We start from the raw sequence: 17,814 nt of genomic DNA on the forward strand, positions 1-17,814 counted from the left end.
CCACATGCTTTAATAACATATTTCAAGTGCTCCACCCTTTTACTGTACACAGGAGCTGCAACTTATTTCTTCTGAAGTTCAAGGAAAAAACATGTAATTTATTTAAATATGATGAATATATTTAAACTTGTAGAAATTGATAAATAACATAGAATATTGAGGAAAGCTTCATTAAAATCCATAAAAGAACAAAAAGTGGGTACTTCACTATATAAGGAACTGGTATTCACATTCAGCTAAAAGATCAGGACTGTTTGGTAAATATGACTATGGCCCTAACTTCTATACCTTCATAAGGACGGTGTCACCGCAAAAAATCTCCAACTTTTCCATGGAAATGAAACAGAAAACACATTAACAACTCATTAGCAACATATATCAAACCTAATCCATACCTTCATAAGGACGGTGTCACCGCAAAAAATCTCAAACTTTTCCATAGAAATGAAACAGAAAACACAATAACAACATACTTCAATAAACAATAACACTATTAGGGATAAATACAGGCCTTGTCAAGGTCTTTGGCTTCAACAAAATCATCATCAGTAGGAGTAGAAGCAGATACTTCTTGTTTCAAAGACTCATTACCAACAGTTGGCAAAGGATCTACCTGGTCACCAATATAAGGAGCATGAGCAAGTGCTAGGATAGGAGAAGGAACAAGTGCTGGAACTGGAGCAGGAGTAGGAGCAAACACTTCTTGGATCATAAGCTCATTACCAATAGGCAACACGGGATCCACTAGTCTACCAACATGCTCCCATTCCGCCTCAATAAAAGGAGCCCCATATTTCTCCCCATTCTTAAGCCCAAAACCACTATTCTCAAATACCCTACAGAGCACATAAGTGTCTTTCTCCACCAAAACAGAGAGAAATATTATCTCATGTGAAAATAAAACCAAAACCAATTGAACAAATAAATAACAACAACAACAAAAACATTTACTATATATCACTACTATAATACCTGCATTCCAGTTCTGGCCAAAGCCTCGTTAATCATCTTGTACTCATGCATAACCCAATTGGTCCGGTCACCCTGAGGAGCCCTCCCAAAGTGATAAACAAGAGTCTTCTTCATTCCAAAAACATCCTTCGCATTCTTGATAATACGATCCTTCCCAGTAGTCTTCCAGTACCCTCTATCAGTAGCACGATTCAACCTTAAACTATTACCATACTTCTTGTCCATCACAATGAAGAAGTACTATTCTAAGTCCTTGGTCTTCAGCTTCAACAAACCTAACAAAATCAAAACAACATCAATCATCAAACTACAAAAAAATAAAAAAAAATAAAAAAAAACTTAAACATGAATAAGAACATGACACACTAGGAAGGTCCCACGGCTCAAACTTATAGATATCGATAATAGCAAAATGGCCGAAAGCGGGAGGTAAATTTCCGATGAGCTTCCGCTTCAGACAAAAGCAAATGATCTCTTCATCGGTAGGGTGGAACCGGAACCCAGGACCGTCGTAGATAGCCATGGAAGAAGATGATAAATTAAAGTTGATGAGAAAATTGGGAAATAGGGTTTTCAGATTTTTGAGATTTTCAGAAGTGAAAAGGAAAATGAAAATAGTATTAGGGTTTTGTGGAAACAGGGAAAATAAACCGATGTAATGGCCTTTTGCAACAAAAATCCATTTATTTATCAAACTGCCACCGTGTTTTTATTTTTTTAAATCATTGGACTTTTTACATTGGTTGAGAAATTAGACCGATGTAATGGCCTTTTATAACAAAATTCCATTTATTTACCAAACTGCCCCTGTGTTATATTTTTCTCTAAATAAAATATTTTTCATATCGTTAGAAATAAATGCCTGATGTAAAATCATTTTATAAATATTTTTTACATCATATATTTTTATACCCGATGAAAAAACCTTTTCTCAAATGTCATTTTCTTATTAGTGTTTGTGTTTAATTTTATGATCTCTATTTCAATCATTTCATATTTTTTTCACCCAGTAATAACTTATTGTTCAATTTTTTGTATTAATCAATGCGATTTTCTTTCTGTTTTGGGTTTCACTGGGTCCCACCAAATCCTCCATGCTCAATCTCTTGAGGTTTGTATGTTATAACCATTCATCTTCTACAATACATTATTTTATTTGTGTTTGATTGTTTGATCTCAATTTTAATCATTTCATTTTTTTTATTCAGTAATGAATTTATTGTTCAATTTTTGGATTAATCAATGTGTTTTTCTTTCTGATTAGTCATCTGCAGTGTCCCACTAAATTATCCATTCTCAATCTTTTAAGGTTTTTATTTTATAACCATTCATCTTCTATTATACGTTATTTTCTCTGTGTTTAATTTTCTGACCTCTATTTCAATCATTTCATGTTTTTTTCACTCAATAATGGTTTGTTGTTCAAGTTTTTGTATTAATCAACTCATTTTTCTTTCTATTTAAGGTTCCACTAGGTCCTACCAAATCCTCCATGCTCAATCTCATGAGATTTGTATTTTATTCATCTTCTATAATACATTATTTTCTTTGTGTTTAATTGTCTGATCTTATTTTCAATCATTTCATGTTTTTTCACTCAATAATGGTTTGCTGTTCAACTTTTTTTAATCAATGATTTTTTATTTTTGTTTAGGGGTCCACTGAGCCCCACCAAATCATCCATTCTCAATCTCTTGAGGTTTGTATTTTAGAACCATTCATCTTCTATAATAAGCTATTTTCTTTAAGTTTAATTATTTCACCATTTTTTCCACTCAATAATGATTAGTTGTTTTATTTTTTTATTAATCAATGTGTTTTTCTTTCCTTTTAGGGTTCAACTGGGTCCCACCGAATCCTCCATGCTCTATCTCTTGAGATTTGTATTTTATAACCATTAATCTTCTATAATACGTTATTTTCTTTGTGTTTAATTGTCTGATCTCAATTTCAATCGTTTCATGTTTTTTCACTAAGTAATGATTTGTTGTTTAGTTTTATGTATTAATCAATGTGTTTTTCTTTTTATTTAGGGTTCCACCAAATCCTCCATGCTCAATCTCTTCAGGTTTGTATTTTAAAACCATTTGTCTTTTATAATACTTTATTTCCTTTGTGTTTAATTTTCTGATCTCTATATAAATCATTTCATTTTTTGTCACTCAATAATGATATGTTGTTCGATTTTTTTATTAATCAATGCGTTTTTCTTTCTTTTTAGGACCACTTTAAAAATATTTTCTAACCCATTTCATTACATTTCTTTAATCTCATTCTCTTCCTCTTCTAGAAAATTATTCTTCGAAAGTCTCTCACTCTGTTAACGAACACATGGTGGCTGGTTTTATGTGCTTTCAATCATTACTAGTCTTTTTAGTGATACATTCTTGTTTTAGATGTCAAAGAGGTTTTGTTGGTTCAGGTTTCTTATGGGTCAAGGACACGGTGGTGGTAGGTTGTTCCCGAAAGTTTTTATTTCATACGAGCACTCACAAATGGTTTTCATTGTTTGTTGATTCAGTATTTTGTCATCTAAGAGGTTTTATTGGTTTAGGCTGCTTCTGGCTGAAACAATCAAGTTCTATGTGGTTCTTCTGTTGAAGGGTCACATGGTGGTGGAGGGGTAGGTCAAGGATCACAAATGGTATGTTCCTCGTTTTCTTAGGTTTTCTTATGTTTAGTGTTTTGTTATTTTAACATCTAAGAAGTTCTATTTTTTTAGGCTTCTTTCTCAAACGATCAAGTATGCAGTGGGTCTGTATTCGCTCAAGGGTCACATGATCAAGTTTCACATAATTCAGGGTTACTTTATGGTCATTGTGTGAGGTCTGTGTCTGCTCAAGGGTCACATGGTGGTGGAAGGGACGATATAGGGTCACACCATCCAGAGGTTTTTCTCACTTATTCCAAACATGTATTTTGTATAATATATTACTGAAATTTCATCTGATTATGTTAGTTTTTTTAACCTTTTGAGTAGTTTTTTAAATTTGTTAGGAAATGGCATTCAGTTCCCTTCATGTTCTCTCTGATAGGACTTATTTGAATTTGTACGATAAAATTTTTAAAGAGCAATAAAGTAACAGAGGTTGTATAATGTGTAATTTTACACTTCAACATCGAATTTCTACAATACCTAATGCAAGTTTGGACTCAAATCCTTTCGTTGGATTTCTAGCGAATCTTGTTGCGGATTTTTTTATAACTTTAATTATGTCTACGATAATTGTAATTGTGTTGATTCAAGCCATTGACAAGATTAAATAACTGTAATTGTGTACTGTAAATGAAATTGTGTACTGTATTATAACCTGTTTAGACACATGAATCTGATTCAAGCCATTGGCACGAGTCCAATATTCATTGTTCAAATTCTTGTTCAAAATAAACTAGTATTTACCTTTCTATTATTCAATTAATTGTGTCTATGTATTTGTCCATATACCTTTCCATTATTCAACCTTAGAATTTACAAATATAATTTCATATTTAGATATTGGATAGTAATTTTGTTCATGTTTATAACTGATATAGGTTTTACAAGTTTTAGTTATTCGATAGTAATTTCATTTTCTTTTTGAACACATTTTATTATGTTGTTGTTGATGTACGTATTTTTTTTTTGCAGGTACAACCTGATAACCTTCCTCCCAAATTGAAATTGATGAGAGGAAGTCAGAATCATTCACCAAAACCCAATGAATTGGAATCCCCTCAGGTAATATAATGTATTCAAGATTAAACTGCTTGCATGATATTATAGTATCTAATGCCTCAGAGACTTAGATAAATGATGTTTATTGTTATTAGTTCTGCATAATTATTAATTACTGCTAATAGTGTTATTTTCTTTGTGTTTAATTTTTTTATCTCTATTTGAATCATTTCATCTTTTTTCACTAGGTAATGATTTGTTGTTCAATTTTTTGTATTAATCAACGCGATTTTCTTTCTGTTTAGGTTTCACTATGTCCCACCAAATCCTCCATGCTCAATCTTTTAAGGATTGTATTTTATAACTATTCATCTTCTATAATACATTATTTTCTCTGTGTTTAATTGTCTAATCTTAATTTCAATCATTTCATTTTTTCACTCAGTAATGAATTTATTGTTCAATTTTTATATTAATCAATGTGATTTTATTTCTGATTAGCCTTCCACTAAGTCCAACCATATTATTTCATTTTTTCACTCTGTAATGAATTTATTATTCAATTTTTGGATTAATCAATGTGTTTTTCTTTCTGATTAGCCATCCATTGAGCCCCATCAAATTATCCATTCTCAATCTTTTGAGGTTTTTATTTTATAACTATTCATCTTATATAATATATTGTTTAATATTTTGTAACTATTTTATAACTATTTTATTTTATAACTATTTTATAACTATTTTATTTTATAACTATTCTGATCTCTATTTCAATCTTTTCATGTTTTTTTCAGTCAATAATGATTTGTTGTTTAATATTTTGTATTAATTAATGCATATTTCTTTTTGTTTAGGGTTCCACTGAGTCTCACCAAAACCTCCATGCACATTCTCACGAGGATTGTATTTTATAACCATTCATCTTCTATAATATGTTATTTTCTTTTGTCTGATCTCAATTTTAATCATTTCTTATTTTTTCTTTGTTGTTCTATTTTTTTAATCAATAATTTTTTTTCTGTTTAGCCCACCAAATCATCCATTCTCAATATCTCGAGGTTTGTATTTTATAACCCTTCATCTTCTATAATAATTTATTTTCTTTAAGTTTAATTTTCTGATATCGATTTCAATAATTTCACCTTTTTTCACTCAATAATGATTAGTTGTTCAATTTTTTTGTATTAATCAATGTGTTTTTCTTTCTATTTAGGGTTCAACTAGGTCCTACCCAATCCTCCATGCTCAATCTCTTGAGGTTTATATTTTATAACCATTCATCTTATATAATACATTATTTTCTTTATGTTTAATCGTCTCATCTCAATTTCAATCATTTCATGTTTTTTCCCTCGGTAATGATTTGTTGTTCGGTTTTTTGTATTAATCAATGTGCTTTTTCTTTTTGTATATGGTACCATTTGATCCCACCGAATCCTCCATGCTCAATCTCTTTGTGTTTGTATTTTATAACATTTTATCTTCTATAATACTTTGTTTTCTTTGTGTTTAATTTTCTAATCTCTATTTAAATCATTTCATATTTTTGTCACTTAGTAATGATATGTTGTTTGATTTTTTGTATTAATCATTGCGTTTTTCTTTCTGTTTAGGAACACTATAAAAATATTTTTCTAACCCATTTTATTACATTCCTTTAATCTCATTCTCTTCCTCTTCTAGAAACTTCTTCTTCAAAGTCTCTCTCACTCTGTCAACGAACACATGGTGGCTAGTTTTATGTGCTCATTCGCTACTAGTCTTCTTAATGATACATTCATGTTTTAGATATCTAAGAGGTTTTGTTGGTTCTGGCTTCTTATGGGTCAAGTGGTCAAGGACACGATGGTTTTAGGTTGTTCCCGAAAGTTTTTCTTTCATACGAGCACTCACAAATGGCACGTTGCTAATTCCTCATGGTTTTTATTGTTTCATTATTTTGTCATTTAAGAGGTTTTCTTGGTTTAGGCTGTTTCTGGCACGAACGATAGAGTTCAAGGTGGTTCTTTTGTTGAAGGGCCACATGGTGGTGGATGGGTAAGTCAAGGGTCACAAATGGTACGTTCCTCGTTTTCTTAGGTTTTCTTCTTTTTAGTGTTTCTTTATTTTGACACCTGTTGCACCCTCAAATTTGCCCTCACATACTCAAGACAACCTGTCTTAAGAAGATATCCTCAGCTCATATGATCCCCAACCGCTAAAGGCTACACAAGAATTGGGTATACTTATCCTTCTCCTAAGAAACAAGTTTCTAAATTAGGGTTTTGGTCATTTTGAAGTAAAATTCAACTGAACTTTGCCTGGCAATAACTTTCACATACTTCATCATTTTCCCCCAACCAAAGCCTATTGTCAAGGAAATTCCATCCTCCAGAACTTTGGTGTTAGGTCCAAGTTCAAGATATGCTTCATTTAAAAGGTAGGAGCCAAAATATTACAGGTCCTTCTAGAAGTCAACAAAAAGCTATATGTTGTCAAAGCCAACATCACCAAAATAAAATCCCCAAATGCAAAAAGGTTCTAAAGTGGGTTGTAAAGGACATCTTGAGCTTTCCAAAAAGTACAAGATCACTTCCAAATGATAAAAATTGGGTGAGTTATGGTTGGTGAAAATTGGAAAAAATTGAAAGAATGCATAAAACTCTAATTGAATAATTTTGCATCTTTGGACTAATGGGCTTAGGTTATGGGCTTCAAACATACATATGATCCAAATAAGGACCTATAAAACCATTCTCATATTTTTGGCATTTTTATTTACATTTATTTGAATTTTATTCATTTAAATTCAAAATAAATTAAGCAAAATATCAAAATAATGGAACTAAATCATGAGGCTTTATTTTTAATCATTTGGAAGCCCAAATAACATCATAAGAATGTCCAAATTCGCGGAAGATGCTTATGGAGCAAGAATAGCCAATTTTGGAAAGATTTCATACAAAATTATATCAAATTTTCAAGTCACCTCATAACCTAAAGTCCAAGCCCATTACTTGACCTAATTTGCTCCACATATATACACAAACCTATTCAGCAAAGAAGGGGACAAAAATCTAGAGGAGGCAAGGGTTTCAAAATTGTAAAAAATACCGAAGAGTAAGGCTCGTGTGAATTTTGCTTTTCAGGAGGTTTCAATCGATCCCAAGCGTTGCATCACACTCTTGAAGATCCCAGGAGTCATCTCCAACCATCCTTGAAGCTTGTCACGTACCCAATCACCACCATCAAAGTTGCACCATCGCGGTGAGGTTTCTTTTCTCAAAAACTTTGTGTTCAAGCATTATGAATCAACTGTTGGCATGCCTACATGTTGTTGACAATGTTTAGATTCGTTTGGAAGTATTGTTCGTGAGTTTGAATATTGGAACGACAGGTTGCCATGGTTATGGCACGACTTCGGTTTCTTGTCGTATCTTATTATACAGGCGTTTTCAGGGCAAACAAGCACCACCATCGTGTTCGCAGACCTTGATTTAGGGGGGAGGAGTACTCCTTTGACTTTTATTTGTGAGATTTTGCAGGTTTCACTTTTCCAGTATTTGCTACGAAATTTCGTAGCAAATCAGTAGCAAATCCCAAGCAAAATCGTAGCAAACTCTAAGTTCATATTGTTGAAGATGATGAACAGTGGATGTTGACCATATTACTTGTTGTGTGGCAGTTCTTTGATATCCTATTGGCCAGTCAACGCGCACATGGGGTCCACGCGTGGAATATGATTGAATTAATATTTTTCCATTTGTTTTGATACATAATAATATGTTTGCATTGTGTTAATAACATAAAACGTGCAACTCAGTGGAAGGAAGGTGCGTCCAAAGGCTTTAATAGGCAAGGGCACGGGTTCGAACCCTGCCTTGCAATTTTTTGTTTAATATTTAGTTCTCTCTATCTACTTGCAGATCTAATATGTGCGGCATGCGCGACCTCATCATGTACCCTTAGATCCTTGCCATTGGATCTACACAAGTGTTGATCTAAGGACCCTGGAACGTTCCTTACGGTGCACCTCTAGAGATCACACACACCAAATCCATGCCTTTCTATTTTTTTCCTTTTCTCATGCCTTATTATTCTTTTCTTTCTATTTTTTTCTTTTCTTTTAATTAACAAAAAAAAAACACAATTAGCATTAGAGTTTCAAATTAACCAATTTTCTTTTTCTCTATTAATTTTATTTTCATTAGAATTAGATTTTTCCATTTAGCTAATTTAACATAAAATCATAAAAAATATTTGATTTTTTTTCTCTAACATTTTTTTATTTAAATTAGGGTTAGATTAGATTTTTTAGGTCATTTAATCAAGACTAATTTGTAATCTAAAATTTAATTGTACATAATTAGTTAAATTAAAATATTTCTTTAATTAATTTTAGGTTAAAATTTGTTAATTAATTTAGATTTCAATTAACATTGACACCAAATATTCTTCTAACATCAAATCTTTTTGTCTCCAAAACTTCCGATCTTCATCCACTTCTTGATTATTCGATGTTATTCACATATTCAATTATTTTTTGCCATTGTGTAATTGTTTCGAGCTTGTAATAGCTAATTAGGTTTACTTTCCCGCATTTTTTTTAATTTATGTAACTGCTTATGGTTTGTAATAGTAATTAGGGTTTACTTTCTGTACCTCCTTACTATGTAATCCCCCATCCCAAAGCCATGTAATAGCGTAGGGTTTAATTTTCGCACTTTACTTTCTGCACCTTATAAACTGTTAGATGAATGCTTAATAGGATTGCATGAAAAGACTAAAACTGAACATAGCTCACTAACTTCAAGATAAAAGTTTGAATTGACACACTTTTGTTCACACACTCATCTTTAGGGTATCTTCTCTTCGTTGCCTTTCGACTATATGGTCAAGTCCCTCGAGTGTAGGCATACCTTAGCAAATGTTGCCTACGTATAAATCATCATAGTCCCTTCGATATAAAGATCACAGTCCCTTCGAGTTGCATACGATAAATTAATATTGTCCTTCGAGTTGCCTACGATAAAATGATGATAGTCCCTTCGAATTGCTAAGGTATCCTTACATGTTGCCTTCTATGACCATTCAATGTCCCTTCACATCTAATGTATAGGACTACCTACCCCACAAATGGTATGGATAGTACTATCACTCAAGGAAAGCCTTAAGTATAGGAAGGACCTTACAAATTAGGGGTAAGTAACTCTTAAATGCTTGCTCAGAACAAATTAAACCAACAAATGCTTTTCACACCCCATTTTTCAAAACATCTTTCAAGATAACACTTTGTATACATCCGTATAAGGATCATTACAAAGTTAAATTCTTTTACAAACTGTTTTTCTAAACACACGCCACATTTCAAATAGATCAAACAAAAACAAGTGAGCTAAGCAATTAAGAGCCCATGGATAACCATGGATACAAAGGGTGCTAACACCATGAATCAACAATGTTTGTATGCGCATAAAGAGCATAAGCCGCATGTGAGTGACTATAAGACGGAGGCTTGCATTAACTGGCGTAAGGATGGGAATCGTAGTTACAACGATGTTTGTTGGTTTGCTCGTAGGGATGAGGAGTTGAGGTGAAAGGGGAAGAGAAAAGGATATTAGTTTTTTTTTTACTATTTTTTTAAACACTAAATAGGAACTCCAAAATATTCAAAAGAAATTAAATAGGGAATCAATTAAAGGGAATTAAAACAGAGAAATTCAAGAGCACCCTTAATACCAACAAGCATCTACAGAAAAAATAAGACATTAACAAAGCCAAACTCAACAACAAAACTAATAACTACAATCGTATAAGAACTATTGAATAGAAGAACAAACTAGCCAACAAATAAAAATCTCAAACATGCCGTAAGAGAAAAACGGAAAAAAATCACCAGGTTTGGAGACTGCGTCACACTGATGTAAGCTTAACGATTGAAGGGATATGGGGTTTAAGAGTTGTCTTTATGAACGATGAAGGCGATATCATCAACTCTACAATCAAAAGTATGAAGGATCCTAATCAACTAATTGAAGTAAAAGTGATGACCAATCGTTTGGCTATGGAAAAGCGAAAGAAGGAGATTATGATGGTATTTAAATCCGATAATTTGAACCTTATCAAACTGATGGAGACTACCGATAATACTATTATGAGAAATCATGAGTGGAATAGAGAAGGAGATGAAGAAAGACTGCAACCACTTCAAAGAGATTATGTTTAGCCACTTGAGTAGAGAGAACAACGTTGTTGCTCATGCTTTACCAAGCGCTGAGTCAAATGGAGCAGGAACCCAATAAGAATTTTTGTAACACTCTTTAACTATTAAAGTTATACGTGTTCTAAAAATAAAGAAGTTAAGTTCATGGTATATTTACAAAGAGATTAATAGTGTGTTTGAATTAAGCATTTTAATGACGTGATGTAATATTTTGTGGAAATTTTAAATGATATGCACAAAATTTATTGTTTGGATACCAAAATAAAGAATTGTTAAAATAATGGAAATATATGGAGTATTTATCTAAGTTAAATTTAATCATTTTGAAATGACAACAAAAACCAAAGAATTTGAAATTTTTCTCATCTACTATCTAACCAATACTATTAGATTGACCAATCTGACAAAATGCCCTTCGTTAAAAAATTATTTACACACAAAAAAGGACAATTTAGTAACTAACTAAATCACTCTACCTCTTTTTTATTGTCCAATGAAAAATCAAGGCTTTTGCCAAGTGTCACACTATTACTAAGACAATTTCAAATTTCACTTTTTTTTCTATTCCCCTTCTTTCAGATCTGCTTTGTGAAAATTGAAATAAAAAAAAAGGAAACCCTAAACTTCTCTCTCTATCTCTTCTCCTGTTGCTTATCAACGCTAGAAAATGGTTGTTGCTTATCAACGCTAGAAAATGGTTCTGTCATTATCCTACCAAACTACATGGGAACAAAAGATCAGTCATTAATGGAGGAACTTAACATCATCACCATTATCATCTCTATATCCGATGACTTCAAAATTTATTTCAAAGTTGTTGACTTCTCACCGCCGTTTCCTTGAAATCGCAGAGTCTTTTCTCAATGATATGTCGGCATCAAAACATATATGATGTTCTTTTCAAGCCGATTCTTGGATGCACAACATAGCAATGATTGTCGCGGCCAGCCGTTGCGAAAATTGGTTGAAGAACCATTGCCAGATTTCACGAAAACTTGGATCGGGTAAGCATTATCGGATGTTGCAGGATCTTATCACAGATTTATGAAAATCATAGCACCGGTGTTGTTCACCTCTTGGCGGTAAGGCAAGCAACGCTGGATGATTGACTCGGGAGCCATCGAGTTGGATTTATTATAGAGGTAGCAACCCGGCTCTGAAAGTTTCAATCAAATTCTGACAAGATTTTAGGTCGAGTTTGATAGCCAAGTATCCAACATGATGTCATGTGAATCACGGTGTCGTCGCTATCATCAGAAGATAAGTGCATTCCTTTACTGTATAGATTTTTGATACAACAAGTTATACTGCATCTGATGAATTTTACTTTCTTCTTGTTTCAATAAGATTATTTAATATAAGACGTTTCCAGATTCAGAATGTTGATTTGCTGAAATAAGTCATTTATTCATTTTTAGTTTCAAATTAGTCCTTTTTTTCATGTCAAGGTAGTCCTTTATTTTATGGATCAAGTCTGGGAAATGCAGGTACGTCTCGTGGCTTCAAATAGGATAGGAAGCGAGATAATTGAAACTGAGCATGGAAAAAGTGAGATAAAGTTTTATGGAAACTCCTTCATAGTAGGTAATTTGACTGAACTATTTCCTTTTCAGAATGGATACAAATGTTACTCTTTAACCATTGATAAAAGACTTTTCTTTCAGCAAACAGGGCCTACCGGAGAAATTGTTTCATATTTTGTGATGATAAAGAGGAAGCAGATCTTATTGCTGAATTTGATTTGGACAAAATCAAATCCACGAGGCATTGTTGGGGGGTATTCCGTAATCGGCGTCCAGATCTATATAAGGTGCTTTTAACATTAGACGGAAAGAATCATGTTCTTTGATATATAAACATTTTACTTTGTCAATGTTGTATATAAAATTGTTGTAGATAAACATTTTACTACATCATCCTACATCATAATAAACTGCAATTTTTTTGTCTGTGTTGTTTTTTTCATGTGTTATCCTAGGTGCCCTCATGAGCTCATATCTGATCTTTTCAACTGAAAGTATGTGTTATGATAGGTTTAAGAATGGTTATGGTACAGGTACATCGTGCATGGTTGGGCTGGTGTACTTTTACAGTTTGATCATCTCTTATGTTAAGCATATGATGTTTCTAATTATTGGTGTCTGATATTTCTTTTCAACTTTTCCTCTGTTTACAGTGTTATACCTCAGTGGAACAAGATGTTGGGAAACATGTTCTTTAGGGGTTCCTACAATTGTTTATGTTTGGTCAGGGCTACTTTCCATTACTATTGCTTTGCTTTGGATTTCGATTGATCCTCCAACTGGGACTGGTGGGGGAGGAAATATTGAAATACGATTACATTCGAAGTATATTCATCATGCATACATATACCGATTCGGAAGCCTAGAACATTTCTTCTGATTGACATAAGGATTTTGTTCATGAAGTTGCTATAAGTGTTTCTGTATCATATATAAGAATGTTGAAATGTGACAAGAAATAGAAGTGAGAGATGGATTGTGTTTTTTTTTCAACTTTATAGATAGATAGATATTTGCAAAACAGAGCATGGTGGGAGGATAAGAAAGTGAAGAATGTACAGAGAAATAAGAAGAGAGTTATTTAACATTAATATTGATATGTAGAAATATTTTGTATATTAAATTATTTATAAAGTTTTAGATTTTATTATATACCTCCATACTATTCTTATCATACAGAATTCATAAAGAGAAATTTCAAAACCTCATTTGCATGTGATCCTTCCAATAATGCTGCAAGAACATACACAGTCCAAGACTTAATCACTCACCTTTAAATTTTAAGAATGGACTTAAGTGAAATCATTGAACTCCAGCATTTTTCTATTCATAGGCAAAGGCTCATTCTATAAATTTTTATCTACATTCTTCATACAAATATCCTTCTTTCCTTGCTTTATAATTTAGTGTCAAAATATTGATATAAAACTTCTCATAGAAAAAGGTTCTAATCTATCAACTTTATACTGTCCATAATTGGATCACAAAAAGTGAGCATAACTTAAGACAATAACAAGCAATATTTCAAATTCTCAATTTCACGGGTCACTATCACTATTTTTTACAAAATCAAGTGTCATAAACACAGAGTCTATATTTCACGGGTCACTATCAACATAATATTGTTTTTAATTTAATCGATCATTATCTTAATTTAAGAGACAAAATTCTTATTTTTAAATGTTTTTTCTCCCGTAATATTATTTAATACACTTAAATCTATATGATTATTGTTCAATTTACAATTAAGTATATTATTTCATATTTTTCATTTATATTTAAAATTTTACATTTGTATTTGTTAATTTTTTTTCCTCCAACTCACATGTCCTTTATTTAATGGGCCATGTTATAAAATTTTATTTTTTCCAACTCACATGTCCTTTAAATTTTTATTTTTTGAATTATATAATGGATCATGTTATCCTCTATTGTTGTTAAGTCGTCAATTATTTAATTCAATACTTGACCCTATTTTGCTACTGTGTTCTTGACCTATCTTAAACTTTTTTTTATGGATCATTATTTTAATTTAGAACCTAATTTTTATACTATTAATATCTTATGAGTATTTTTTTTTAAAATTGTTAATTTCTATATGTAAATTGGTCAAACTTCATTACTTCACATTTTTCGTATCGTTAAAAAAATATTACACCACAAATAATGTACCCGGGCGACAGCACGGGTCTCTGACTAGTAATACATATAATGTATTTGTTACTATTATTTCTTTAAATTTTACAAATTGGTCCTCATATTTTCCAAAATTGACCCTAAATTTTTTTAAATTGGTCCTTAATAATTTTTAAATTTTACAATTTGATCCTTCAAATTTTTAAAAATTGCAAATTGGTCCCTACTTTTCAATTTTTTAATTTGGTCCAAAAAATTCAAATTTTATAAAAAATGACCTAAAAAATCCAACAATGAATTATGTTAATACTCCATCCAAATAAAATAATTTAAAAATGATTGAATTTCAATTGGATAATTTGAATTGCTTTGAATTTTAATTTTTTTTAAAATTTTCAATTACCTCATCGAGACACACTCTAAAGATAATGTATTGTTAGTTTAATACCATCATCCAATAGAATTATAACGTTCAACTATTGTTATGTCAGTATTTTAAAATTAAAAGTGTGGCTTAGGAGGATGATTTATTGAATGTAAAAATAAATGCATATTCTTTTTTTTTTTTTTCATTTACAAATCATAAATCTATCTTGTTTTTTAAAATGTTATCTATTTATTTATTTATTTATTTTACCGATTATTAGATGAGCTTAGAAAAATTCAATATTGACAGCACCTTATTTTTTCTTCTAATTTACACGCATATACATTTTATAATTTATTTCTTAAAATGTTTCCATTTAAAATTTTTACTCACATAAATCATATATTCATAACGTATATAATATATTCATTGATCTTATGAACGTGAGTTGTTAGTTGTTACAACTTTTGAATTAGAATAAGTGTATAATGATGCGGTAAAAAAAAAAAAAATGTATAATGCACAATTTTGTGGAGAAAAATCAAGTATTACTGTATTTCAAATAAATCAAATTTTAGTGTTTACTCTAAAATAATTAAATGATTTTAAGACGGGTGCAAATAGCAAACTTCATGCTTATTCCTTTTGGTCCGGCCCAATAACAATACCCGACCCACCGATCACAGTCTAGGGTTTCAATGAACAAATATAATAAACCTAAACTCTACCTCCATTTTTCTTTCTTTCTCCAAGATTGTTAGCAGCATCAGATTCCAAAACCCTAGCTTCTTCTAATCTCGGAATCTCAACCATGGTACGTTGATTTGTATTACTGATGTAAATCGACTCACGGCGCTGGCTGATTTTTTGTTTGGTTTTGTTGTTTTTAGTCGTCGAAGAGAAAGGTTAGGGAGCCAAAGGAAGAGACTGTGACTTTGGGTCCAGCTGTTAAGGATGGGGAACATGTTTTTGGTGTTGCTCGCATTTTTGCTTCCTTTAACGACACTTTCATCGTTAGTATATGAATCTGAATCACTTTGTTTTTTCCTATTTTTTTAGTTTGATTAGTTTGAGTTATCGATTTTCGAAGTTTGATTCCGATGATTTGAATTGTTCGTATTGCAGCATGTCACTGATTTGTCTGGCAGGGAAACCCTTGTTCGCATCACTGGTATGCCCTAGTGTTTTTTCTTCACACTCATTTATTTAATTTCACATGTGTGTATGCTAGGGTTCTCTTGCTTTTGAAGCTTTATGGTTTGAAATTGTGTTTATGTGGATATTTTAAAGTAGATCTGTTTTTCTCATGTGTATGTTTCCTAATTTCAGGTGGAATGAAGGTTAAAGCCGACAGAGATGAGTCATCTCCTTATGCTGCTATGCTTGCAGCACAGGATGTTGCTACCAGATGCAAGGTAACTAGTCTTCGCCCTGTCATTGTTTATTCCATTAACTTTGTTAACTTTTTGCTACTAAAATACTTCTTTTTTGTGAGAAATTTGGATAAATTTGAACTTTATTTACCTTTTTAATGGTTGTTTTGTTGTGGAAATTAGTTTAGTATGTATCAGTTTTTTTCTTTGAAGCTGTCTAGTTTATTTTACTAAATCAACATATTTTGGAACAGGAGCTCGGTATTACCGCTCTTCACATCAAGCTCCGTGCCACTGGTGGAAACAAGACCAAGACACCTGGCCCTGGTGCTCAGGCTGCTCTGCGTGCCCTTGCTAGGTCTGGAATGAAAATCGGCCGTATAGGTATAGTTAATTCCTTAACTTCTCTCCACTACGTATCTATTAGATAGTTTTGTCTTTATTGCCTTGTATAATTATGTCAAAATATTGTGAAATTACCTAAAACAAGTTATCAGACTTAGACTTTAGGGGCTCTTTGATCATTGCATAACCTTTAGTGTAATTTAGAAAATCTGTAAGAAGACTTAAGGGGCTCTTTGATCATTGCATAACCTGTATTTTCTTATTACTCAAATCACCATTTAAATTTGATTCTCACAATAAGGATTTATATTTTGGTTTCATGAAAATGAATGATTGTAGCCAATTTTCATTTGATATTTGTTGTAATTCTTTTATTATTTTTATATATTCTAAGAGGATTTTGTTTGTATCTTGATTTTACAGAGGATGTTACTCCTATTCCTTCTGACAGCACCCGTAGAAAGAGTGGTAGAAGAGGTAGAAGGCTCTAGATTATATCTTATGGTTTATGGAAAGCTGGAGTTTTATCTTTTACTTTTCATGCGAAAACATGATTGTCATTTTGAAATTTGATATGTAGCCAAGTTTTATTTCACATTTAACATCAAGTATTTTTTGTGTTATGTTTAAGAATGATTTTTATCTGAACATTTATTTAGAAAGACTGCTTGATATTTTGAAATTTGCTCCATTGCTTGAATTGCTGCTCTGAATTTTGGTAAGTGAACAAAATTATATTGCACAGTTCTAGAATTGAACTGTAATTGAAATCGAATCAAATTGAATTATTCCATGATGAATTATACTATGAACAGCCATAGTCGTACGCCGTAGTTCTGGCTTTTGCTTCTAGTTTTTCTGTATAACCTATATCATCTTCACATTATTTTCTACTTCTAACAAAGGAAATTAAGGAGCTCTCTAACAAACCATGAATCATCACTTTTGAACAATAATTTATATATAGATATAGATATGAAGATGAATTTAGCTATGGATCTATTACCCTATATATTATTTCCATCAAGAAATAAATGATATCAGAGAAATGTAACCCATTTCAAGTGCAATTATGGTAAAGTAAGTGTGAACTTCACTCACCATTATCGCAACAATTGGTCTGAATCTTTTTCTAACGTCATCATCTCCGATGGGTTTGTTTACACTAATCCATACACAATTAAAAAAATATAATTGCAAATACCCAAAAAAAACTTAAAATTGAAGATCGAAGGATTGAG

At 31.7% G+C, this 17,814-nt stretch overlaps 2 protein-coding genes and 1 pseudogene across 6 annotated transcripts; 2 read left to right on the top strand and 1 right to left on the bottom strand.

Moving 5' to 3' along the window:
- Nucleotides 1-493: 493 nt before the first annotated feature.
- Nucleotides 494-1,495, bottom strand: LOC131598088 (NAC domain-containing protein 78-like; annotated as a pseudogene).
- A 9,905-nt stretch (nt 1,496-11,400) lies between these two features.
- Nucleotides 11,401-13,638, top strand: LOC131599964 (N-carbamoylputrescine amidase-like). 5 transcript variants are annotated; one of them, XR_009282960.1, is made up of 4 exons: nt 11,401-12,409; nt 12,481-12,639; nt 12,808-12,885; nt 13,006-13,558. XR_009282960.1 is itself a non-coding variant. In XM_058872201.1 (3 exons), exons 1-3 carry the CDS (start codon nt 12,293-12,295, stop codon nt 13,121-13,123), a joined length of 381 nt encoding a protein of 126 aa, XP_058728184.1. In that variant the 5' UTR covers nt 11,401-12,292; the 3' UTR covers nt 13,124-13,638. The 5 variants fall into 5 exon arrangements, 2 of the variants coding, with proteins under 2 accessions (XP_058728184.1, XP_058728185.1); XR_009282961.1 differs by having other exon boundaries at nt 11,401-12,413; nt 12,494-12,639; nt 12,808-12,846; nt 13,006-13,556; XR_009282959.1 differs by having other exon boundaries at nt 11,401-12,413; nt 12,494-12,639; nt 13,006-13,541.
- Nucleotides 13,639-15,517: 1,879 nt separating this feature from the next.
- Nucleotides 15,518-17,255, top strand: LOC131599965 (small ribosomal subunit protein uS11). Its single transcript, XM_058872203.1, has 6 exons — nt 15,518-15,669; nt 15,746-15,868; nt 15,981-16,026; nt 16,185-16,270; nt 16,483-16,612; nt 16,997-17,255. The coding sequence occupies exons 1-6, from the start codon at nt 15,667-15,669 to the stop codon at nt 17,062-17,064; spliced, it is 456 nt and encodes a 151-aa protein (XP_058728186.1). The 5' UTR covers nt 15,518-15,666; the 3' UTR covers nt 17,065-17,255.
- Nucleotides 17,256-17,814: the final 559 nt, after the last annotated feature.

This window comes from Vicia villosa, linkage group LG4, assembly GCF_029867415.1.
Source record: "Vicia villosa cultivar HV-30 ecotype Madison, WI linkage group LG4, Vvil1.0, whole genome shotgun sequence".
Lineage (NCBI taxonomy): Eukaryota > Viridiplantae > Streptophyta > Magnoliopsida > Fabales > Fabaceae > Vicia > Vicia villosa.